The following is a 25,032-nucleotide window of genomic DNA, read 5'->3' as shown; positions in this document are numbered from 1 at the left end:
CATCGAGGTCTATTTTGTGACTGATTATGTGGCCAATTTTGGAGAAGGTACGGTGAGATACTGAGTTAGTTTCAATATAAGTCTGTTTAACTTCTGTTTCGATGATCTGTCAGTTGGTGAGAGTGGAGTGATGAAAGTCTCTCACTATTATTCTGTGAGGTGCAATGTGTGCTGTGAGCTACAGTAGAGTTTCTTTTACTGATGTGTGTGCCCTTGCATTTAGAGCTTAGATGTTCAGAATTGAGAATTCTTGATAGATTTTTCCTTTGACCAGTATGAAGTGTCCTTCCTTATCCTTTTTTGATAACTTTTGGTTAGAGGTTGCTTTGATAAGATATTAGAATGGATACTTCATCTTGTTTCTTGGGACCATTTGCTTGGAAAATTGTTTTCCTATCCTTTACACTGAGGTAGTGTCTGTCTTTGATACTGAGGTGCATTTCCTGTATGCACCAAAATGTTGGGTCCTGTTTACCTATCCAGTCTGTTATTCTATGTCTTTTTATTGGGGAATTGAATCCATTAATGTTAAGAGATATTAAGGAATAGTGATTGCTGCTTCCAGTTATTTTTTATGTTATTTTTATATTTGCGTGGCTATCTGCTTTGGAGTTTATTGAAAGATTACTTTCTTGGTTTTTCTAGGGTATAATTTCCCTCCTTGCTTTGGAGTTTTCCATCTATTCTCCTTTGTAGGGCTGGATTTGTGGAAAGATATTGTGTAAATTTGGTTTTGTCATGGAATACCATGGTTTCTCCATCTATGGTGATTGATAGTTTTGCTGGATATAGTAGCCTGGTTTGGCATTTGTGTCCTCTTAGGATCTGTATAACATCTGCTCAGGATCTTCTAGCTTTCACAGTCTCTGATGAGAAGTCTGGTATGATTCTGATAGGTCTGCCTTTATATGTTACTTGACCTTTTTCCCTTACTCCTTTTAATATTCTTTCTTTGTTTTGTGCATTTGGTCTTTTGACTATTATGTGACAGGAGGAGTTTCTTTTCTGCTCCAATCTATTTGGAGTTCTGTAGGTTTCTTGTATGTTCCTGGGCATCTCTTTCTTTAGGTTATGGATCTTTTCTTCTATAATTTTGTTGGAGATATTTACTGGCCCTTCAATTTGGGAATCTTTACTCTCTTCTTACCTATTATCCTTAAGTTTGATCTTCTCATTGTGTCCTGGATTTCCTGGATGTTTTGGGTTAGGAGATTTTTGCATTTTGCATTTTCTTTGACTGTTGTATCAATGTTTTGTATGGTATCTTCTGCACCTAAGATTCTCTCTTCTATCTCTTGTATCCTGTTGGTGATATTTGCATCTATGACTACTGATATCTTTCCTAAATTTTCTATCTCCAGTGTTGTCTCCTTTTGTGATTTCTTTATTGTTTTTATTTCCATTTTTAGATCCTGGATGGGTTTTGTTCAATTCCTTCACCTGTTTGGTTGTGTTTTCCTATAATTCTTTAAGGGATTTTTGTGTTTCCTCTTTAAGGGCTTCTAGCTGTTTATTGTATTCTCCAATATTTCTTTAAGGGAGTTATTCATGTCCTTCTTAAAGTCCTCTATCATCATCATGAGATATGATTTTAAATCAGTCTTGCTTTTCCAGTGTGTTGGGGTATCCAGGACTTGCTGTGGTGGGAGAACTGGGTTCTGATGATGCCAAGTAGTCTTGGTTTCTGTTGCTTATGTTCTTGCCCTTGCCTCTCACCATCTGGTTATCTCGGGTGTTAGCTGTTCTTGCTGTCCCTGACTGTGGGTTTTCCCTCCTGCAAGCCTGTGTGTCAGTACTCTGGGAGAACAGTTTTTTCTGGAGGAAATTTGCGTATGGAGAGCTGTTTCTTGGTTCCTGTGTCCTGATGGCTCTAGGCAGAAGTGGTGGTCTTACCTGTAATTACAGGTGTGTCGGTACTCTTAGGAGACCAGCTCTTTCCAGATGGTATTTGGATATAGAGTGCTATGGCACAGGATCAGTTCTGGGAGCAGATGGAAACTGAAAGGATCCTGTCCTAGGCAGTTCCTCATTTCCTGTCACCTGAGGGCTCTGCAATGAAGGGTCCCTCTGAGCAGAAGTGGTGGTCTTACCTGTGGTCACAGGCTTGTCAGCACTCCTGGAAGACCCACTCACTCCCAGTAGTATTTGGTTATGGAGCGCTGTGGCACAGGATCAGTTCCGGGTGCAGATGGAAACCTGAAGGATCCTGTCCCAGCTGCTCCTTGGTTTCTGTGTCTTGAGGGTTCTGGGCTTGTGTGTGCACTCTTACAAAAAGAGAAAAAAAAAGTTTTCATTTTTCAGTCTAGAGTTCAGTTTGTTATTCTGTGACCCTGGAAAAGAACAGTAGGTCTCAGCTCATAGATCTCCTTTAGGTTCTTCAATCTTGAACATTCCAGGTCTAAGTGACATCTTTCTGCACTTCTGGACATTAGTAGTACACAAAATTTAGATAGGATGTAATAGCATTTGGAGTCAGGAGGGCTATGAGCCAAGTTACTCTGAAAAGCTATTGAAAAAACACAAAAGACTGTTAAAAGCACACAAGAGCTCTTGTTATCAAAGAAAGATTGAGGTTTGAATTATGGCTTAAGCAATGATTAACTGCCTATATTTTGGGGACAATATCACACCCAAATTAACATTGGCGTGTTTGTGAAGTTCAACTATTAGCTTCAGAATTAAAGCATGTGTGGACAAAGTTTCAATCAGGAATTTTATTTTCCATCTTTGTATAAACATTTTCTATGTAATAAGCAATCACAAATTTGAAAGGTTAAAAATATTTTATTCATTACTAAATGGAAAATGTATGTTGTACCCATCCTCTAAAAGCTCAGGGTTCATTGTGGAAGAGAGGGTGGAAATAATATAACACCTAGAGATGGTGTATAACTATGAGTAGCCTATCTGCTGGATACAACAGAAGTTTCACATATGAACTTACAGTAGTCATTCCAGCATACACAAGACCTGTACATCCTCAAACTAGACCAAACAACATCATGTATAGGGAAGTTGGACATGAAGCAAAGGAGCCATTGGTAACTGATAGACATTAGGAGAGAGTCAGTTTTCTCTGAGAATGTATCCCCTTGTAAGTCAACTATGCCCCAAAGGAAAGGAACACATCCAACAACATTTGGGCAGCACAAATTAGTGTTGGTAGGTTTTGAAGAAAAAATAAGAATACAAGGTGGGGAAGTTGGAAAGTAGGGATAGATCTGGGAAGATTTTCAGAGGAGGGGTGATGAATATGATCCAATTCCCAAATAACTAATGACTACTAAAAATGTTTTCAATTATAATAGCACTTAAAGAGAAAGAAATCTAAACAATAAAGTTGAATTGCATTAAAGACAGAAATAATTATTTTGCATTTATATTTGTGTGTGTGTTAATTCATAAATTTAGTTTATGTAACTGGAAATTTCATCATAAAGGAGTTAGGAGGCTTTTAGCTTGACATTTGCTATATTTGAATATGTGATTTCTAGGAAGTTCACAGAAGCATTTCGTGTTTCCTACATGGTTATGACCCTGCCAATCCACATACATTTCTTGCACATTATGTGTCTTAGTTGGGGTTTCTATTGCTATGATAAAATATCATAACCAAAAGCAACTTGTGAAGGAAAATATTTATTTCATGTTATAGCTTGTAGTCATTTCTTCATCCAGGTAAAACAGATCAGGAACTCAAGCAGAAACCTGGAGACAGGAATTAGTGCAGCAGCCATGGAGAAGTGGAGCTCTCTTGCTCCTCATGGCTTATTCAGCCTTTCTTATACTGTCCTGGACAAGCTGCCCAGGTGTACACTGCCCACAGTGAGCTGGACCCTCCCACAACAATGGTAACCTTAGAAAATGCACCACAGACTAGCCTCTAAGCAAAGCTTCTAAGGCATTTTTTTTTCAATTGAGAGTCCCATGTGTCAAGCTGATATAAATCTAGCCAGCACAACGTGCCAAGAAATTCAGCCAGGAAAGAGGAAAATGTGGAAGTAATTATAGCCACTTTTTGTGTCTAGACATCTACAAGGTACAGAAGTGAAGATTGTTAGCCTTCTAGAATACTTTTTTCATGGGGGGAAATGAAACTTCACAAACACGCCAATGAACAGCATCCTAAAATCCTAAGAGTCTGTAGCAGTATGTATTATGGAATGTGCTACTGCATTAGGGTTTTTTTCTCCTCTTCCTCACTAATACATGCTAATGCGGTTACACTTGGAAAAGAACGGGAGTAAAGTGTTTTAGTACATTCTGGTGGGCTGTTTGCAAACAGCTAAGAATATCTACCCTTGCAAAGGGACAATGTTGATATTTGTTGTGTAGCAAATCCTTAGGAAATAAAACATTTTATCATGGAAAGAACCTCCTTAAGACTTAGGATATTGTAAAGGGAGCCTAGTTAAGGCTCAAGAAGTAAACAAAGATATTATGAAGTCAGTGAAACTAGTAAGATTCATTAGGTCTCTCTCTAGCATATGTAAGCAGTAAAGACTGCTGAAATACAATCTTGGATCCACTGAGCTGTCTAGAAAAGACTCAAACCAACAAAACTGCCTACAAAGGACACTTCAATTTGTTCAACTGTCTACAGACTATATTGTGCTCTAGGTCTCAATCTTTTATAATTTGTCACCCATGCTGGAGTAGGCTTTTGTTAATGCACTGTCTTTGAGTCATTTCAGCTCCTGTGACTAACCCCTCATCCATAGTCCTGTAAGTAATGCCAATAAAATACATTGGTTCACCAAGTTGGATATTGGTGGTATCCTTACTTTAATCTGTTCTCAATTACCTATCAGGGATAAGTACACAGTTGTTTGCATCTTGCTAGAAGTATTACACACAAATATTTAATCCTCTTACAGAAAAAGGAGCAAGTAACAATCACAACAAAACCTCAAACACAAACCACTTTGCTAAGCCAGGAACACTGGAGGAAGCAACTTATTGATGTAGGTGGAATAGAATGTTATGCTGCTCAGTCAAGACTTCAGTTTTGTAGTTGATTCCCCACATCTAACAAAAAACATTTTCAAGAAACCACATGCAAAGACATCTTATGCCTCCAGTCTCAGTTAATAAATAAGCTTGTTTTAAGTTGGATTATTGCTATTCTTCCAAAGCTTGCTGCCTTTGTTTCCTTCAGCCTCTCTACGTTTCAGGAGGAAGCGTTGAATCTCAACATGCCTATCAGCAAGGACAAGCTGATTTTAATATTAGGAATGGTCTGCTTGGAACAAGGTCATTCTGAAACCCTTTCCTCCATAAGAAGTAAGTTTCAAATTAAGTGTATAACTACTTTCGGTTTTGTTTGGTTGGTTGGTTTGTTTTGTTTTTTGTCTGGTGGGATCACTCTTGCAGCAAATCAGAGTAACGTCTCCACCTCTTGTTCCCTTGGGAATACAAGAGAAGCAAATTACTTCAGAAATGTAATTGGTTCTCAAAAATATTTCTCTGGAATTTTCTCCTGTGATAAGCATATGGAATTGAAATAATATGAAATAAATATAAACAGTTGTAGGGACCCTAAGTATTTTCTCCTAGTTTTACCAACTGACCTAGGATTGGCCACTTATTTGGAAGCATTACACAACCTGGTATTCTTCCATGGAGCAAATTCTGGGAGATCAGAACAGGTTTGGAAGTATTTAGAATCTTCAGGGAAATTATCCTAATAACCATATGATGCATGCTCACTGACATATAGTATAAATATTTTTGCATTGATTATAATGAGCTTAAAACAGTTGTTGGCAAGCTTGTCTGTAGTCGGACTTGTGCCAGCCCAGAGAATCAACATGTTTTCTGTCTCTGCTTCAGTGACTTCAGGTAATACTAAATTTTATGTCTAGCAGATTTATGACTCATCCATCTGAAGCAGCTGGAACAGCTTTTGATCATACATGCAATGGGCTCAGAATGAAACCACAATTGGTCGTTTCATGTTTTGCTGTTATTAGATACAGGTCTCATTGATTTTTAGTTTTCACGTCTTCTACATGAAGATGAAAGTCCTTTTTTCAGGCAATGTGTGGGGATTAAGAAATAAATTATATGGGAGAGCTTTATATGCTTTAAAGACGATCTAAGTAGCTCTCCTCTTAAGGATATAGTCCCAAGAAAAGTCATGTGCTCAATCAGCCATGCTTTCAGGTGTAACTTGTAAGCCAGGAACTGTGCTAGACCTTAGAAGTGTGTATGCATAGGACCCACATTCCTAAGTATCTCACTGAAGAATTCTGTAGTCCAATGAGGGAAGGAGACAATTTACTCTCATAACATAGCTTGGAAAGAACTGTTAAAGGGGAACAGGGAGTGGAGAGAAAGAGTGCTATATTGTGGGAGAGATCCAGGTCCCAGTTTGAAGAAATCAAGGAAGACTTTTCAGATGAAGTGGTAGTAAGCATTCAAAGAGCCATCTAGGTGAAGAAGCTCAGTGATAATGATGGAGAGTTTTATATGCACTCTTGGAAACTTCATAGGAAAAAATAACCTCAAGAGAAACAAATTCAACACAGAATTGCACAGTGTAATTAAACAAATTTAAACTCACCCCTTACTTAAGAAGTCAAAAGCCCACATAAATGCACACATATTGAAGTGTTGTCGGGGATGAAGGCTTTCTTGTTAAGTTATGTCTTCTCTTTACCTGACAGGCACCTGTCTTAACACCAGTGTGTGAATTAAAACTATCATCATACCACTGTTCCTGAACAATGTATTTTTTGCCCTATAGTAAATCTAATTAAATTTCTTCATATCTAACTGTGTGGCAGGCATGCATTAAAGACTCAGTCTCATAGGCAGAGCAGAGAGAGAGAGAGATAGACACAATTAAAAACTAGGACAGACTACAGCATCATCCATAAGTTAACTAAGCAACTCTGCATATGTGAATTTGTAATTCCATTGTGCCTATGCTAGATGTGATGTTACACACCTGTAATCCAAAAGCAGACTTCCAAAAGCAGAGGCAGGGAAAACATGAACTTAAGGTCATCCTGAGCTCCATATTGAAATGAAATTCTCTCACAAAGAAAAGGAAGGAAGGAAGAAAGGAAGGGAGGGAGGGAGGGAGGGAGGGAGGGAGGGAGGGAGGGAGGGAGGGAGGAAGGTATCCCCATTGTTGTGGAGTCCACAGTCTACCTGGGTTGAAAGCCAGAAACAATCATCTTGGTACACAGTGAGTGTGAGTGTCGCAGGATACTACAAAGTACCTCTCTTTTTTTGAGACCAGAGAGCTCTGAAAGAAAAGAGACTGAATTCCTGACAACCCAGTGCCAATTATCCCTGCAGCAGTTAACCTTCACATTAGAAGTCAGTCCTTTGATGTTATGCCAGTGCCTGGCAAATACAGAAGTGGATGCTCAGTCTGGATGGAACACAGGGCCCCCAATGAAGGAGCTAGAGAAAGTACCCAAGGAGCTAAAGGGGTCTACAACCCTATAGGAAGAACAACAATATGAACTAACCAGTACCCCCAGAGCTTGTGTCTCTAGTTGCATATGTAGCAGAGGATGGCCTAGTCAGCCATCAATGGGAGGAGAGGCCCTTGGTCTTGCAAAGATCATATGCCCAGTACAGGGGAATGCCAGGGCAAAGAAGCAGGAGTGGGTGGGTTGGGGAGCATGGCGGGGGAGGGTATAGGGGACTTTAAGGATAGTATTTGAAATGCAAATGAAGAAAATATCTAATAAAAAAATAGAAGTCAGTCCTTGGTCTGGGTAAAAATGGTTCAGTCAGCACTGCTTTCTATGCAAGCACAAAGAACTGGGTTTAATCCCCAGAAACCATTTTTTAAGGTGATACAGTAATGTGCATTCCCAAATGCACTTGTTGAGAGTCAGTGATGGGCAGATCCTTGGGGCTAGCTGGAGAGTTGCAAGCTAGTGAGAGATCTTGTCTCTAAAAACAATGGGCTAAGGAAGATAGTCAAAGTTGACCTCTCGCCTTAATATGCCCACACATGGATAAACACACACACACACACACACACACACACACACACACACACACACACACGCACCATAGAAGCTCTCTCTCTCAACAGCACACATCTTATGTGTGACAAAACTGAGTAATCTGTTCTTCAAAACACATCTAATCCCATCCATTAACTTAAAGCCGTATTGTAATTTCTTTACATATCCCATATACTGCATTTTGTTCTTGTTTGGAAAATTCTTCACTATATCTTAGTCCTAGAAATTAATCACTCAGTGTCTATCTTGTCTTTTTCCCAGATCCTGACTGTGGGCAGAGTTTGGTTAAGCCCCAACCTCAGAATTACTTTAGCCTTTTCAGTCGCATTGTTGGAGGAAGCCAGGTGGAAAAGGGTTCCTATCCTTGGCAAGTGAGTCTTGCAATTCCTTCTCTAGTTGGTGAAATAGGATATTTCAAGCTTGTGTCATCCAGATCACATGCTACTTCCCTTAGATCACCCTCTGTCTAGGAAAAAAAAATTCACAACACACCCAGAGCTATGCTTTCCTAATCTTAAAAGAAGATTAATTAATATTCATGATTGAATTTGTGCTCAACAGGTTGCCTGTGTGTTCTTGATAAACATAACAAATATTTTTTAAGTAGATGACTGGTCACTTGACCAATTAATTGGTCATCTGTTCAATTCAGAAGTTCATATTCAAATCATAATAATGGTGAACCATTGGCTTTTCTTTCATGATTTTCTGTTCTGTCTTCTATATTTAGCCTCCTCTCAGTATTCCTCCTGTTTGTTTATTCAGTATTTGTTTTGGTTCAAATTATTTAATCTAGAGTATAAAAAGCTCTAAGCATTCACTGTACCATTGAACTTTATATAATCTTGCCAGATTTTCTGTGTTGCTTTGTGTTTCATGTTTTCTTTTTGATTGTTCATAAATAATTTTTACTTAAAAGTGAAAAATTCTCAGCTGGACAGAGGCCCCAGGCACATATTTAGCAGAGGACTCCCTTTCCTGACCTCAGTGGGAGAGAATGCACCCAATCCTGTAGAGATTTCATACTCCAGGGAAGGGGGACACCAGGCATGGGAGAACCCTCTTAGAGTCAAAGGGGAAGAAGATGGGGTAAAGAACTTTGGGAAGGTATGCCTGGAGGGGGGATCAACATTTGAGATATAAATAAAGTAATTCGTTTTTAAAAGGTGAAATTTTCTAATAAACTACCATTTTCTCATCCTAAAAATGTGAAGCTATTCATTGAAAGTAATTATTTGTCAAGTATAAGTCACCTTTGAATCAAATCAAATATCATAGATGGATTGAGTTAAAGACAGAAAATTACTAAAGATCAGAGACAATTAATTGCATAAACATGCTTTCTACCAAGCTTGACAACCTGAGTTTGATCCCAGGGATCACATGGTGGAAGGAGAAACCCAATACACCCAGATTATCCTGATTGCTACATGCATATTATGTACACTTTGTACATAAACACACACACACATGCATATACATGCACACACACTCAAAGAGGAGAGAGTGATGGATAAATAAATAGATAGATGTCATTTTAAGTATGTTGAAGAAACAAATTAAAGCACAGGCTTGAAGTTGTAGGGGTCAAATAGTCTATTAAGACCATATGAAAACAGTAGGCCCAAACTACTCTTGTTCACACTGTCGTGATGCCTGAGTCATGATCACTGTGGTTATCTCTATCTGTCTTTCAGAATATGCTCAGTCATAGGTTTGGGGAAACCCCACAGCATTGGCTTCCACCAACTTAGATCTCTGTCATCTAGGTGTCTCTGAAACAAAAGCAGAAGCACATCTGTGGAGGGACCATCATCTCTTCACAGTGGGTCATCACAGCCGCTCATTGCATGGCTAACAGGTAGGAAACCTTGGTTGATGGAGGAAGACAAGGTTACCCCATCCTGCACCTTGGAATCAGAACTGATTACTCTTGTAAAACACAAGGAAGATAATTGGGTGTCACAAATGAGGCTTAGTGACATTGTAGGCTAATTCTCAGGTTAGTAGGTAAAGGATTCTGTGCAGAGGCAAGATGCTGTATTTACATAAACCCACTGAAGTCATCAAAAAGTATTATCAAAAGACTATCTTGGGAAAGTTTCCTAATAGTTTTGATTAAAATGTTGTCGTGGAAAAACACTACCTGGTTCATTATACATGTTAAGAAAACAAAGACAGACCAATAAAATACAGATGTTTATGTCTTCCTTCCTGTTGGACTTGCTTCTCTGAGCTTCAACCTAAGCACTTTTATTTTTTTAATTAGCTTTCTAGTGTGATCCAAATACTCCACTGTTGGCATTCTATACATATACTAGGCTGTAGTCAAGATTATGTCCCCATGGTTGTTCTTTCATTTCAAGTCTAAAAGCATTCTTGGGATGCTCATTAACTGCCAGTTGCCAATGGGTATCAAATACACAAAAATTACTAGGCATGATGCCCCCAGTGGGTCCATAGTTTAAAAGAGAAATTAGACTGGAATGGTGTGGTACATCTTTAGACACAGTTACTTGAGCAGCTGAAGCAGTAAAATTGCATGAGTCTAGGAATTTGGGGCCAGCCTGAGGGATATAGAAAGACCACCTATGTTGAGTAAAAATAAAAATAAACAAGCAAACAAACAAACATTTAACAATGTCCCTGCAATGGAGGCAGTGGTATGCTAGAGAGATGCTATGTATTATAGTAAGTACCTGATATATCCAAGATTCGGGAAAACATTACAATAGAAATGATGGTGCTCTATCTAATATTATATAAAATATCACCATTGGAAAAGAAGGGTTCCAAAGGAAGAAAAGCTCAAAATGCTTACTTCATTCCATCTCATCCTATCAAGTTCCTTCAAGATAACACTGACCTTAAGAAATGGCATCATTCTCATTTTGTGGGAGAACAGTAAATTACAAATATAAAGAAGGCAGAGGCAATCCCTGCTTCGGGCTGTTGTAATTGGTCCAAATCCTTGAGTATGTGTACTCTCTGGAACATCAGAGTTAGGTTGCTGTCCTTCATAATACACACACCACGTGAGATTTTTAACACTGAAGCAACACCCTTACTAGGAATCACAAATACTTCACAAAATAACTCACTGGTGTTATGACTAGGACAGCCTAATAAGATAGTTGAGTGGTTTCATATATATTTTAGCTCCCTGGATTACAATGCATGTCTGTTTCTCTAGCTGATTATAAACAACACTGGCAAATATTAAATATATCATGTCACTATCTCTGCGCTGGGTCTTCTGTTTTTTTTTTTTAAATAGCAGTAGAACCATTCTCGTTCGCTTGGCTCAGCACTCCCATGCTCCACATTATCCACCCATGTTAATTTGAAGAGGCCAATTTTCCAGCATTTACAACCATACTTAGAAGCTCATTAAAACCCCATCTCTTTCCTTCTCCCTTTTTATAGAAACATTGCATTAACTTTGAATGTAACTGCTGGAGAACATGACTTGAGCCAAGCCGAGCCAGGAGAGCAAACACTTGCCATTGAAACCATCATCATACACCCGCAGTTCTCCACCAGAAAACCTATGATCTATGATATAGCCCTTCTGAAGATGGCTGGAACCTTCCAATTTGGTAAACATTTACAGTGGACCCTGAATAATCTATACCATAACCTTTGATCCATACTATACCTCTACAGATCATATTATGTAGCATGAGACCAGCCCTTCTGGATTATATACGAGAAGTGGAGACTTGTCCGGAGTGTCCCCTTTTTAAAATGCCTTCCTTATGGTTCTGGATGTAGGGTTATGTAGACTGAGGAGAAGGAAACTGACAAGTGACCCCTGAAGATGCCAGGCTGATCCTTAAGAGGTCTTTGGAGACTACCCACATGCCAAAAGGTGTAACTGTGTTAACTTCTCCATAAGCCAAATCCTGCCTTGATCTTTTCTTCAGGACAGTTTGTGAGGCCTGTGTGTCTTCCAGAGCCAGGAGAACACTTTAATGCTGGATTTATTTGTACAACTGCAGGCTGGGGTCGCTTGTCCGAAGGTAAGAGCTCCTGTACCACTTCTCTTAATCAAAATCCTCAAAACGTTCTGACAGATAACGAGAAACCAGAATTTTTAATTAATTAAACAACCAGGCAAACATTTCAAAAGTCAGAGAACTTCACAATGCGCTTAGGAAATTGAGATCCTTCCAAAGAGACACAAACTTGCATCCAGCTGGTGCTGATGAAAGTACAGGGCGTCTTCATCTCAGAAGGTAAAAGCTTACCTGATGGGTCATCTCTTCATTCCAGGTGGCAGGCTCCCACAAGTCTTGCAGCAGGTAAACCTGCCAATTTTGACTCAGGAGGAATGTGAGGCCGTTCTGTTGACCTTAAAGAATCCCATTACTGGGAAGACCTTTCTCTGCACAGGATCCCCTGATGGAGGGAGAGATGCTTGTCAGGTACGTGGGTAAGCTAAGCTCCAAGCACAGGAAAGTTTGCTAGCAGGTGAGGAGTCTAAGAACGCTGATACCAGGTAAAACTAGAATCTGTTCCCCACCACCACCCCAAAAAAATAGAGATAGTGCCACAGGTGAAGCCCTCAAGGTTCTCCACTCATTATGGATATCTCTTCTTATTTTGAGGTTCCTAGATTAGAGGTGTTGGAAATGTCACTATCCTCAATTCTCAGGATTTTTGAAGACTTCAGTCAGTTGTATCACTGGGCAAGAAGTCACTGATTCTGTAGTATGAAGAAGGATGGGAAACATTGATGAACACTAAGAATGGGGAGAAGGAGCAGAAGTTGACAGATTCTGTTTGAGGATCAAATGGAAATTGTAACCAGATATTCTCCCAGACCCCTGAGTCTTAATTGTTAGAAGTGAGAATTGTTAGTGCTTGACATTTCCATCCTCGTGGGGAAAGTGAGCACTCTGAGGCACCTCCACCAACAATCACAGTAACAGGAACTTCCTTCTTTTTTCCACAGGGAGATTCAGGAGGGTCACTTATGTGCCAGAATAGGAAAGGGGCCTGGACTCTGGCTGGAGTGACTTCTTGGGGTTTGGGCTGTGGTCGAAGCTGGAGAAACAATGCAAGAAAGAAAGAGCAAGGATCTCCTGGAATCTTCACAGATCTTAGGAGAGTGCTTCCCTGGATCCTCAAACATATCCAGACTGGTAATGAAGCCATCCTGCAAGCTTAGACAGCTACAGTTCTACCGGGGTAAAGAGCATTAGCAGACTAGACAATCGTAACTGGAGAGGGCCACTTCTTTTCTCAGTGTAATGCTTGAGGATTTTGAAATGTATGATCTACTACAAGAGCAAAACATCATATAAATCTAAGTATTAAAATATTTACTGAAGAATGAATGTATTCCTCATAAATTGATTAAACTTTGCCTATGATAGAAACTATGTCATCCACTAATGTAGATAGATAGGTAGATAGATAGATAGATAGATAGATAGATATCCACCTACTATCCTAGCAAGATTCAGCAAGCGAAAGCGCAGCTCAGTAATGAACAACCACTGATAATCTGACTACCCAGAGAATGATATTTCTCTGGAAATATTTTCAGATGTCACAATTAAAAAGGGGACACCAGCACCTAGTAGATAGAGGTCACAGGGCCTTCTAAGCCATGTACAGTACTGCAAACAGTGCTCACCGTAATGAATAGTGTCACCTAAATAAATAAGACAGGAGATTTAGAAATCCAGGTATAAAAGCAAATGTGGTAAATTTGAGGGACAGGCTCTATGTGCACCCTTCTAGTAGACCAGCCAGGAGGAAAAAAAATGCAGCTTCGTTTCTACCTCCAAACTGTTTCCTTAACTGGTGTCTTCAAGTCTCAAAGTGGCTTCCATCATTTCTCAGTGGATTAACTTAAGTTACCTCAGAATTTTTTTCAAGAGTATAGTATAATGACAGGTATCTGAACGTCAGTGTGGGACTACTCAAAATGTTCATGATTGGAGGCAGGTTATCTCTATCTCTGGCCTCCACTCTCAAGCATCCTTGGCTCCTTTTGTTCTGTGTAATCTCCAAGTTAATCACTGTTTCGTCGTTAGTAAGAATAAAGCACGTGAGATCATCTCAAAACTCCAGGACCGCTATCCTGCTTTATCATTTTACCTGGCCTGTTCTTTTCACAGATTAAATTTTCAGTATTTACATGTTGACTTAAAATGCTCTGCTTTTCAAGTCAATTTCTTGTCCAAGGTACCACAAGCTTTGAATTGCATCTTTCTTTTTCTTTCTCAGGCCATCGAAGGAAGAGCACCAAAGGTGGGTATTCCTTGTAGCCTGCACTCGCAGGAGCATGAGTTAACATCCTAACATTTCTGGGAGTCAGTTCCTGTTATCATCTAAAATCTTCTTCTGGTTGTGTTTCAGTCATCACTTGGTATAAAACTCTGATGAGCATCCACAGCTGTCCCTGCCAGTCAGCTAATTAAATGTCCACGGAGCCCCATTCCCTTACATATATCTTTGTATCAAGTCATAGCTTTATCCAATTCAGCAAACACTAAGTGACAAACACTGACTCTCAATTAAATAATAGAATAGGGGAAGTGGTACAGAAATAGTTAAGTGACATACACTCCCCTGAAAGTTCCCCTACTTACACAGGGGGCTTATCCCTGTTCACCATGACTCTTTGATGAATTCACTCTGAAATTTGGGGCAAGCCCTGTCCTCGGTTACATTATCTATAGCAAAATGAGAGTGGATCTTGTCTTAGTTGTCTACTGGGCCTTTGAGCCTATAGGATTATTCCTAAAAAAGCAAAATGAAAAATAGACTCGCTAGATCTAGGCTGCTTGCAGATATAAGTGACCAATGTCATAAGCTTTGGAACAGAGACATCCTTATCCAGGATAGACCACAAAGGATAAAGAAGGAAAAGTATGGGCAAAACATCAAGCCAACCAAAGCAGCTTAAGTGTAGATATATAATGGAGTCTCACAAAAGAAAAGAATAGAAAGATAACTCGAGATCAAACTCTGGAAACTACCCCGTCAGTCAAAAAACAGACTTCACTTTACAATAGAAAGTTGATTGTTTAGATAAGTACATTACAGTTATATAATAAAAGAATATAATAGTAGCATGAAGGAGATTAAGGGAAGAATAAGTCAAGTGGAATTCATGACAGATTTAGATGAGATGGATGGATGGATAGAGAGAGAGAGAGAGAGAGAGAGAGAGAGAGAGAGAGAGAGAGAGAGAGAGAGATGGGTGGATGGGTGGATGGGTGGATAGACAGACAGACAGACAGACAGACAGACAGACAGACAGACAGATAGATAGATAGATAGATAGATAGATAGATAGATAGATAGATAGATAGATAGATAGATAGATGAAGGATCAAAACAGGATAAGGGCCAAAAAAGAAAAAAGAAATAAAATTTGGGACCAGTTTAGTGAGGACTGAAAGTGAAGAGAAGGAGAAATCCAGCTTGACCTTTGACATCATCACAGCTTTGAACACAAGAGCCTGAAAGTTCATCCATAAATCAAAGGTAGCTGCAGTTTTGCTCATGAAGGTGATTCCACTTATACCGAGTGTTGCGTTTCAATGGAGATAACTGAACATTAGTGTAAGTCTGACCTAAAGTCCAGAAGGGTATTGGTAAGAGGTGAAACTGCCAGCATGGCTAAGCCCATACTGAGGTCTCCAATAAAAAGGGAAAAGGAAAAGTAGGGTAGAACCTGGGAAGTGCCTGTACCCACAGAATGAAGCCTCTGAGTCTGAGTGATGGGGGGCAGGTCACAGCATCTCGAGGATAAGCACAGCCTAAGATGGACAAAAACACAAAACTATGAAGCATTATAGAAGCCAAGACAGGAAAGAAATAGTGCATGAAGAACAAAAGTGTACAGAAAGGAGAAACAGTGGCTCCCATGTCTTCAGCTTCTGTAAGGATGATGTGGTGATTAGAGCATAGGCTGCCATGCCTCATGCTGTGGCATTTCCTCTCAGCTTTATGCAGTGAGCCTGATGGTCTCATCAGTGGGTCTGAGGGAGAGCTGCACTTCCCAGAAAGCCTCCACCTGTACTATGAGAGCAAGCAGTGAGTACTCCCTCTATGTCCTCCCCAGGCTCCACCTCCAGCCTGCCTGTGCCCATTGACAAAACTGTGACTGTCACTTTCTGGCTAGAAGTTACACTTTCTCATGTATCTGCCTACAGACTGTGTGTCTGGACCTTCCTGGTTCCAGAGGACATGCATATGTTGCTCAATTTGTCACACTTGGATATAGAGTCTTGTCACCACAATTACCTGGCAATGTACTCTTTAGAAGACAGACTCGTTGGTAAGTGGTTCTTCACGCTGTCATACGGAAAGCAGGGCTAAGTAGACTTAACAATGTCTGGTCACAATATGTCTGACATGGAGGCAATCGTAAATGCAGCAGTCTCCTCATCCAATTTTGAGAGTCTGCTCTAAAGTGGGGAGAATAGAGACTGAGCCTGCTGAGGGCACTTCAGCAGCTGCATCTGATACTTTTAAATCCAGGCTGCCTGGGTCATGACCCCATTACGAGTAAACTTTACACATATTGCTGGGTCCCCGAGTCACCCCAAGTAAGACACCACTTAACTATGGTTGCAAGTGGATTTTACCTGCCTCAAAACACTAAGAAGAACGACACCAAGTTATGCCCATGAGAAGACAAAGCTTATTTGTATAATAAAAATGAAGCCAGGCATAGTAGCACATAGCTGTAGACCTAGAATTTGGAAGACTGAGGCAGGAGGATTGCATGACCATGGCCATCTTAGTATATACAATGATATCTTGTCTCAAAGAAACAACAAATTACAAAAATAGAATAGGGTTTCTATGGTTCTCACCCTGAAGTAACTTTGTCCATCCCATTGGCAATATTTTAGAAGTATTTTTGGCTGTTACAACTGAAGAGAATATAGGAGATTATATAGAATATAGAAGAAACCATATTAAAAGTATGTACACTTTTTAAATCCTGCAAAAGTCAAAGAGCAACATAAACAGAACATTCTGGATCAAAATCCTACTAGTGCAAAAGCTGAGCAGCCTAATTCAGACAATCCTGAACTTCCAGGACAAGATGTATCTCCCTAGGGCATGTGACTAGTGCCATTTTCCAGACTCTGAACAAAGACTCTTCTCACACTGCAGGGAAATTCTGTGGAGAAAATCTCCCTTCATCCATTCTCATTGGCTCCAGTTCCATCCGGCTGAGGTTCATCTCTGATGCCACAGATTATGCCACTGGGTTTAATCTCACCTATAAAGCACTTAAGCCGAGATACCATCCTGGTAAAAAACCATTTACTTTCATTGTTTAATGTCTAGGCCCTTTGCCGAAGCTTTGGCATCATAGGTGTTGGAGGTGGTAAGCAGGGAGACCCCCACCTGAGGTCTGCTGGCTTCATAGTATAGAAGGAATCTTGGCAAGCTGAAAGATGTAGTCTCTCCTCCACAGTCCCTGAAAGTTCCTGATCACTGGCCCAAGGAGCTGAGAGGGCCTTAAGAGTTCTGTAAGCCAGAGCATAAGACTCTCTCTTGTTGTTGGCCCTGCCAAAAGATGTAACTTATCACTTAGTAGAGACAGGAGGGAGAACACAAAAAGTCTTTCCTGTGTGTGTGAGTTTGTTCTGCCCTCCTTTGTTTTAGATTCCGGCTGCAGGTCTCTAACTATCCTCTTTGAAGAAGGCACTATACAGAGTCTTCACTATCCTGAAGACTACAGTAACATGGCTAGCTGTACCTGGATTTTTCAAGCCCCCAACTATTGCCTAATTAAGGTATTGACTGTATTTGTCCTAAATTACACATGATATATTCACAAGAGAGCTGTCAAAGACACTGTTCAGGCAGAGATTTTATCTGATGTGTTTACAGCCATACTTTTAGTCCTCAGTACCTGGCACACTACACTGACTTCCGATAACTGAAGAGCCTGGTTTCTCCTGTAGCCACCACTAGATGGCACTTGCACTCTTTAGCTCTTGTTCAAAACAAAATGAAATTTCCCACTGTAACCTTAATGTTTAGACCTGGTGACTTTCATGAGTCTATATGTCCTTTTATAAACAAAGATTCTTCCTTATAATCTCAAATTCTCAAGAAAATAATTGTGACTAATTAAGAAGTTAGTAACAATCATGCCAATGTCATTAAGAGCTCCAAGCAGAGACGACACAGCAAAGAGGAGCTAGCACAGGCCAGGGCCAGGGAGTACTCGATTCAACAAGGTTATAAAGTGTACTTAGAGTATGGGAAAGTGGGGCTGAGACCCAAATATAAACCTGTGGATATCACATTTGATCTCAGTAATGTGAAGGCCATTTGTTTGTTGCCAATTAAACAGTAGTGGATCCTCTGGGGAAATATGTCATGACACAGGTGAAAGTAGGACAACAATCTGGATAAGTATAGAGATAGACACGTATTTCTTAAAATAATAAATTACCAAAAACTTATAAAGAAAAGAAAGGAAAGGAAGAGAAGCAAGAAGGAGTAAACCCTGGAATCCCACAGTCGATTCCACTGGTGTAAACACCTGTATCAGTTATTTCTCTTATGGCTGTGACTAAATCCTTGACAAGAAACAACTTAGGAGAGGACAGGTGTATTCTGATTTCCAGCTTGAGACGATCCTGACGATGTCAGGGAAGGCATCGTAGCAGAAGGTGGATGGTCATATTATATCAGCACTCGAGATGCAGAGAGTGGACAGAAAGTGGTCACAAACCCCCAAAGCCTGCCCCTCAGGGACCTACCTCCTCCAGTGAGGCTCCAGCCCCTCAAGGTTTCACACCCTTTCAACATAACTCCATCATCTAAGGATCAAGTATTCAAACATGTGAGCCTATGGGGGACATTTTATATTCAAACCATGATATTTTTAAGTGTAATTACCTAAACTAAGTCAAGTACATCACTAGACAGTACAATCAAAGAGATTGTCATCTTATATATAAGTTCTAGTTAACTACATTGTTATCAGTGCCAAACTGTGTCTGAAGAGAAAAGGGGTTTGAGATACAGGCAAAAACCCAAACCATTGAGTCCTCATGACAGGTCAGAAAATGGAGTCTTTAAAACACAAAGCAAACAAAGCAAACAAATGGATATGGCCAATGGTTTGAGTTTACCTCAAGTGTTAAAATTTAGAGAAAATGAAAATTGGGAAATAATTACCCAGTTCCAACCTCATCCTTCAAAAGCAAGGCAGAATAATAGGACTAAACCATTGAACAATTGAGAGAAGCTGGGATTCATGCTATCTGAAATGTCAAATACAGTCAGCGGTTAGGAGCCTAAGTGAGAGCCCACTGGTTTTAAGAATGAGGGAGGACAGAGACTGCAGGACAGAGAGAGCATCTTCAGTACTTTCCAGGACTGATCCAGTGTGTTGACTTTATTATTGCCAGTACTGAAACTTAGCTTTGCAAAAATACAAAAATGGCAGAAGTATGTTTGGGTCCCTTTCAGCAGTTGGAATTTTTGTCTTAGACTCAAGCCAAAATTCCTTTTTTTTTTTAATGTCAACTCAGCAACTCAAACAGAAGTTCATAAGGCCAAATATTCTGACACAATTCTATCCAAGATCTGGTGATTTGACTCGTACTGAAGAATGATGGTAGGGAAATATTCAGATCTGTTTTCTGCAATGAAGTTGTTATGTTCCTATAAGAACAAGGTTCTTTGTATATGCAGCAAAAACAACCTGAGTTTGTAACAGGCACAGGGCTTGCTTCTGAGCCATGATGTTTCATATCTTGTTCACTGGTGTTGCATTACGCAACAGCAGACTTAGTGCAAACTCTGCTTGCTATATATTCGAAACCAAGGCTGTAATAGAATCACATGATGCAGCATAGGCAAAAACACAAGAAACACTGTGGATTTGTACTGTGTTTGATTTTGAGTTACATTTTGGTCACTAAACTTTAAAAAAATTTTTTTCACTGATGCCAAAATGTTTACATTTCCTTCATCCCCTCCACAGCTCACAGTTTCCTTGCTCCATGTTGTGTACCTCCCCCCATGCTGAATATAAAACAAGTACATCATATAGACATCAAGGTAGAAGGAGAAAGGTAATGGCATAAAGATAGCTTATGACACATTTTTGAGATAACACAGTGGTGCCATGTGCAAGAGAGATAAGTATAATGTGCTTCCACTTAACATCAGGATCACAGAAACTGTAGAACAATAACCTTCATGATATGTCCTTAGAAAACTGCAATGGTTCTCTCTATGCTTCACCAAGATTTCTGCTTTGAGCGGTGAGTTCTCCAAGTTCACTGCTCTGACTTCAAGTTCCTTTTACAGGTGGTTCCAGTGGCTTCCAGGCAACACTTTGTTTGATAGCAGCTCTTGCACTCATTTGTAACTTGGCAAGGCACTGGTACATATTGGGAGCAAAAGAGAACAAATGTGATGAGTCAGAAACATCCTTCTGGGTACATCCTCCCAGGCAGAAAGACACACCTTGTGAGAAATACATCTACCTTCAGCTTTGAGTCAAGTAAACTGAAAATTAAATACCCAGAATAAGATGTATAGTGTGTAAGATCCCTAGAAAAGTAATATGTATCCAGACCAGGACTTACCTGTCCAAGTAGCACAACCCAAAATTGCCACCTCTGTAGGGTGGTTCTTCCATCCCTTGTAGCTGTGATGGAGCTCAGACATTGGCACAGATCCCCGCCCCTGCACGCAAGCTGTATTTGATAGCTTCTATGTTTCAAGAGTTTTGAGGGCCTATCTTTTCCTTAGCCACTCATGAATATCTCTACAACTTTATCAACCAAGATTTTACTCTAGAGCAAGGCGAGTGGCCTAGAGTCTTCTGCTCATTCCTTGAGCTTCTCTAGATGTGACCAAGCACCTTCTCAGCTGTCATTTCAGAGCCTAGAAATAGAAGAAAATGGAGACTGCTCCTCTGACTATGTGACTGTACACAGTGATGTCGAGAAGGAGAAGGAAATAGGTTTGTATTCCCCTTGAGCCCTGGCTTCCCCTGGTTTGCCCTTGGACCTGATCATGAGATAAGGAATAAAAAGATATCTTAATTTTCCTTTGTTCCCCGCACCCCCTCCATCTTTCTCTATGGTCTTACCACCACTCCTTCTGCTTTCATGTAGGGTAGAAAAGAGCAAGGTCCAAAGAACTATTTGAACCATCTGTGAAAGGCCATTGAAGAGGACTCAGATAGAGATAAGCCTAATGGGCTATAGAAGCAGCTCAGTGGTAAAGGGCTTACCTAGCATTCATAAGGCCCTTGGTTTAATCCCTAGCCCTGCCACCTCAAAAAATAATTGCTTAGTATATCTTATGGCTAGAGGCAATTCTTTTAGCATAGTGGTTGTCAACCTTGCTAGTATCAAGACCCTTTAATATAATCCCTCATGTTGTACTGAACCCGCCCCCCAACTATAAAATTGTTTCATTGCCACTTCATAGCTGTAATTTTGCTACTGTTATGAATCATAATGTAAAACTCTGATATGCCACCCCTAAAGAGGTCACACCCCACGGGTTGAGATCCGCTGCTTTCACAGTACTGATGAAAACAACCCTGAAATGCTGGTGGGGTCAAATACACATTTTGAAGAGGCAGATCCCTTTATTTTGAAGATGAGATTTGGTATTTGTCAAAAAGCTTGTCCATAGCTATCTAAAGAACACTTGGTTTTTTTTTTTCTTTATCTGATGCCATATCTATTCACTTTACATCACTCAACCTGCCTGGGGCCTCACAGCTCGGTTCTGCGACTATGTGATACCCAGCCCTGTGCTGAGTTCCTCCAGTGTGATGCTCATCAGCTTCCAATCAGATGAAAATGGCACTGCCAGGGGCTTCCAGGCTGACATTTCCTTCATTTCTAGAGCAGGTAAGAATTTAGAGGTATCAGTTCTCAGATTCCCAACTCTAAACCTTGCATCATAGTAGAAAAGCACAATGAGCCTAGACACCACTGAAGCTCTTTACTGGTAGCTGCATCCTATAAAATCACCAAGAACACGGAATCAGGGCTACTAAACCATGATGTTTGTTACTAGGTTAGGTTTTACAAACTTCTTCAACCATTCAGTATACAAGCTTCATTAAAGGACAACATTTTATATATATATATAATCACACACACATACATACATACGTACATATGTGTATGTATATGTGTATATATATATACATATATGTGTGTGTGTGTATATATATATATATATATATATATATATATTCATAGAGCATGGCACTACAATGGATGTCTAAAACAAAGCTTATCTGACACATGATTTGTTTTTGGTCTGTTTTGAGACTGGCCTGAAACTCAATATACCTCAGACTCACTATCTTCCTGCCTATACCTTTTAAATGATGGGATTACAGCCTTGTGCCGACAAGCCTGGATCATTATTTTTTCTTTTGGTGTGTGTGTGTGTGTGTGTGTGTGTGTGTGTGTGTGTGTACCTACACACCTACACCTGTACATCACAGCAGGCACTTTGACGTCAGAGGCTGCTTACAGGAGTCTGTTCTCTCCTTCCACTATGTGGGTCCCAGGAATTGAACTCAGGTGATCAAGTTTGGCAGCCAACACCTTTACCACCTGAGCTATCTGAACAGGTTCAGGTTCATGTATCTTCCATTTGAGATATATCATGGGCTTCTTCTTGCACTAGGAGGCATGTCTGAACTATGCTTAGGAGCCATATTAAACAGCTAAATCACCAATTTAAGTAGAACACAAAAGTACACATACACAAACACCAGCAAAATGGCAGGGCACTAAATAGGACTTTTGTTTGCAGTATGAAAGCTGCAACAAAAAGCTGTGAGGCTGAAGAAATGGAAGTTAAGGACACTTTCTTCTCTTGTGGAGGGCCCAGGTTCAATTCCCAGTACTCTGGGCAGCTTACAACCATTTGTAACTATGGTTCCAGAGAACCTAGCACCCTTTTGTAGCCTCCACAGGCATCAGGAACATACAAAGTACATATGTGCATATACAAGTGAAACATTTATGCACATAAAATAAAAATAAATAAATTTAATTTAAAAAAGAAAGAAAGAGGAGGAGGCGATGTCTGACTGTTGTTGCCTTGTTCCGCCTCAGCTGGGCATCAAATAATTCATAAAAGCACCATGCCTGTTGTTTATAGGGTTATATCTTAGCAATATTCTATTGCTGTGAAGAGACACCATGACCAAGGCAATCCTTATAAAACATTTAATTTAGGGCTTGCTTACAGTTTCAGATGGTTAGTTCATTATCAACATGGTGCAAATCAGACAGGCATGTCACTAGAGCAGTAGCTGAGAGCTTTACATCCTATTCCAAAGGCACCAAGCAGAGAAAGAGAGGGAGACTGGGCTTGGAGTGGGCTTTTGAATCCTCAAAGCCCACACCCAGTAATACACCTTCTCCAATAAGGCTACATCTCTTAATCTTTCCCACAGTTCCACTCTCTGGTGACCAAGCATTTTAATATATGAGCCTAGAGGGGCCAATCTCATTCTAACCACTACAGTGGGATTTTGAAAAGTCTACCCTCCTCCAACAGTATCTTGCCCCCTAACCCTTTCTAAACAGTCCACAAACGGGGCACCAAACATTCAAATGTATGAGCCATTCCCATTCAAACCTGTACAGGTTACAAATAACTTAATTAAAAATTAATAAATAAAAAATTAGTGATTAGGCAGGTCCACATATGGAATCCACAAAGAATAAAGATAGACTGCATGTCTGAATCTTACCTAGTCCTTTCTAGATGTGTAGCCTTGGGTTTTGCTTCCAATCTTAAGATGGGAAAATAATTCATGTATATGAGTGGATGGGGAGCTCTGATCAGTGGTAGAGTACATTAGCATGCATGAGGCCCTAGATCAAAGTCCTTGCACAGCTAAGAAAAGAAAGAAGAAGAAGAAGAAGCAGAATAAGGGTCCTTGTTAAATCAGGGAAGATTTGCTTGGCTATGTGCAAATGAGTATCACACATCCAGGAAGCAGGTCATGAAGCACCTTCATCCACGTCCAGGCTCTTGGCATGTGTGCTTTCCAATCACATCTCCAACTTCACGAGTCTTCTTCTGTGTGGGAAATACAAAGAGTCAGTTATCTATTTCCCAAGCTTTCTATTTTGGTTAGACCTTAAACAGCTGCTGAAGGGGAACCAGGTTGAAATTAAAATATTCCACCTCTCTGTTAAGGGACCCATGTAGACCTGTTTACTGAAGTGTCTCCACAGTTCAGACAGTATCACCATAAATCATTTTCTGATGTCCCGAACTTGACAGTCTCTAAGCCAAGCAATTGTATTATGTTTATGCTCAGATTTAAATATCTCCATATCAGAGGATGAATCAGTGCCTCTGGAGACATGGGACCTACCACCTGGAGCAATGGAAATTTTCGGTAAGCTGCTTTGAGGAATGTGACTAAGCAATCCACTGGGGACTGTGTGAAAGTGGGATAAATTGTCTTCTAACATGTGCTGGAATCCTAAACTGCAGTACCCCAGAAGGTGACTCTTATATTTGGAAATACACTCTTTATAGAAGTAATTGGCCTAAAATGAGATCATCAGAGCATGCTAATCCTATATAACTTATGTCCTCATAATATGGGGAAATTTAGATGCAGAGAGAGACACACATACAAAACCACCATACGAAGAAGACATCGGGGAGATGCCAGCTATTGACAGTGGTCTTCTGAAGCAAGGGGAGAGGCGTGGAAAGCATTGAGAAGCATTGCAACGCTCAGAAAGAATCAACCTGCTGACACACTGGCCTTTGCCCTCTTTCCTCCAGAAATGTGAGACAATAAATCTCTGCTATTCTAGCCACGGGTGCAGTTTGCAGTAGTCTCTTAACAGTAGCTTTAGCAAACAAATTCACCAGAAATGGGTGACACATTTGTCAGGGCTGACTAAACATCCACAGCACTGGCAATCAGGAAGGGAGACCCAAGGGATCACCAGAGTCCAGAGCTGAGGTTGTTCTCCACAGAAAGCCTCTTTCTGTCTCTCTCTGTATGTGT

General features: G+C 40.2%; 1 protein-coding gene across 1 annotated transcript; it reads left to right on the top strand.

The window, feature by feature from the left end:
* The first annotated feature begins 5,195 nt into the window (after positions 1-5,195).
* On the top strand, positions 5,196-24,831 carry Ovch2 (ovochymase 2). The gene is made up of 16 exons (NM_172908.3): positions 5,196-5,283; positions 8,256-8,365; positions 9,764-9,855; positions 11,421-11,593; positions 11,921-12,016; positions 12,270-12,421; positions 12,952-13,141; positions 14,235-14,258; positions 15,962-16,052; positions 16,172-16,296; positions 17,145-17,285; positions 17,643-17,773; positions 20,880-20,973; positions 21,746-21,877; positions 24,325-24,405; positions 24,628-24,831. Exons 1-16 carry the CDS (start codon positions 5,196-5,198, stop codon positions 24,735-24,737), a joined length of 1,830 nt encoding a protein of 609 aa, NP_766496.2. The 3' UTR covers positions 24,738-24,831.
* Positions 24,832-25,032: the final 201 nt, after the last annotated feature.

This window comes from Mus musculus, chromosome 7 (assembly GCF_000001635.26).
Source record: "Mus musculus strain C57BL/6J chromosome 7, GRCm38.p6 C57BL/6J".
Lineage (NCBI taxonomy): Eukaryota > Metazoa > Chordata > Mammalia > Rodentia > Muridae > Mus > Mus musculus.
This window is presented reverse-complemented; position numbering and strand designations above follow the sequence as displayed.

What these genes read in the sequence shown, in the direction of transcription:
- Ovch2 (NM_172908.3), top strand. Translation starts at nt 5,196, where the DNA reads ATGCCTATCAGCAAGGACAAGCTGATTTTAATATTAGGAATGGTCTGC. An exon ending in TTTAGAAGACAGACTCGTTG is followed by an intron (nt 16,297 to 17,144) that starts GTAAGTGGTTCT and finishes CTCACACTGCAG; the next exon opens with GGAAATTCTGTGGAGAAAAT. An exon ending in TGGAGCAATGGAAATTTTCG is followed by an intron (nt 24,406 to 24,627) that starts GTAAGCTGCTTT and finishes GGGGAAATTTAG; the next exon opens with ATGCAGAGAGAGACACACAT.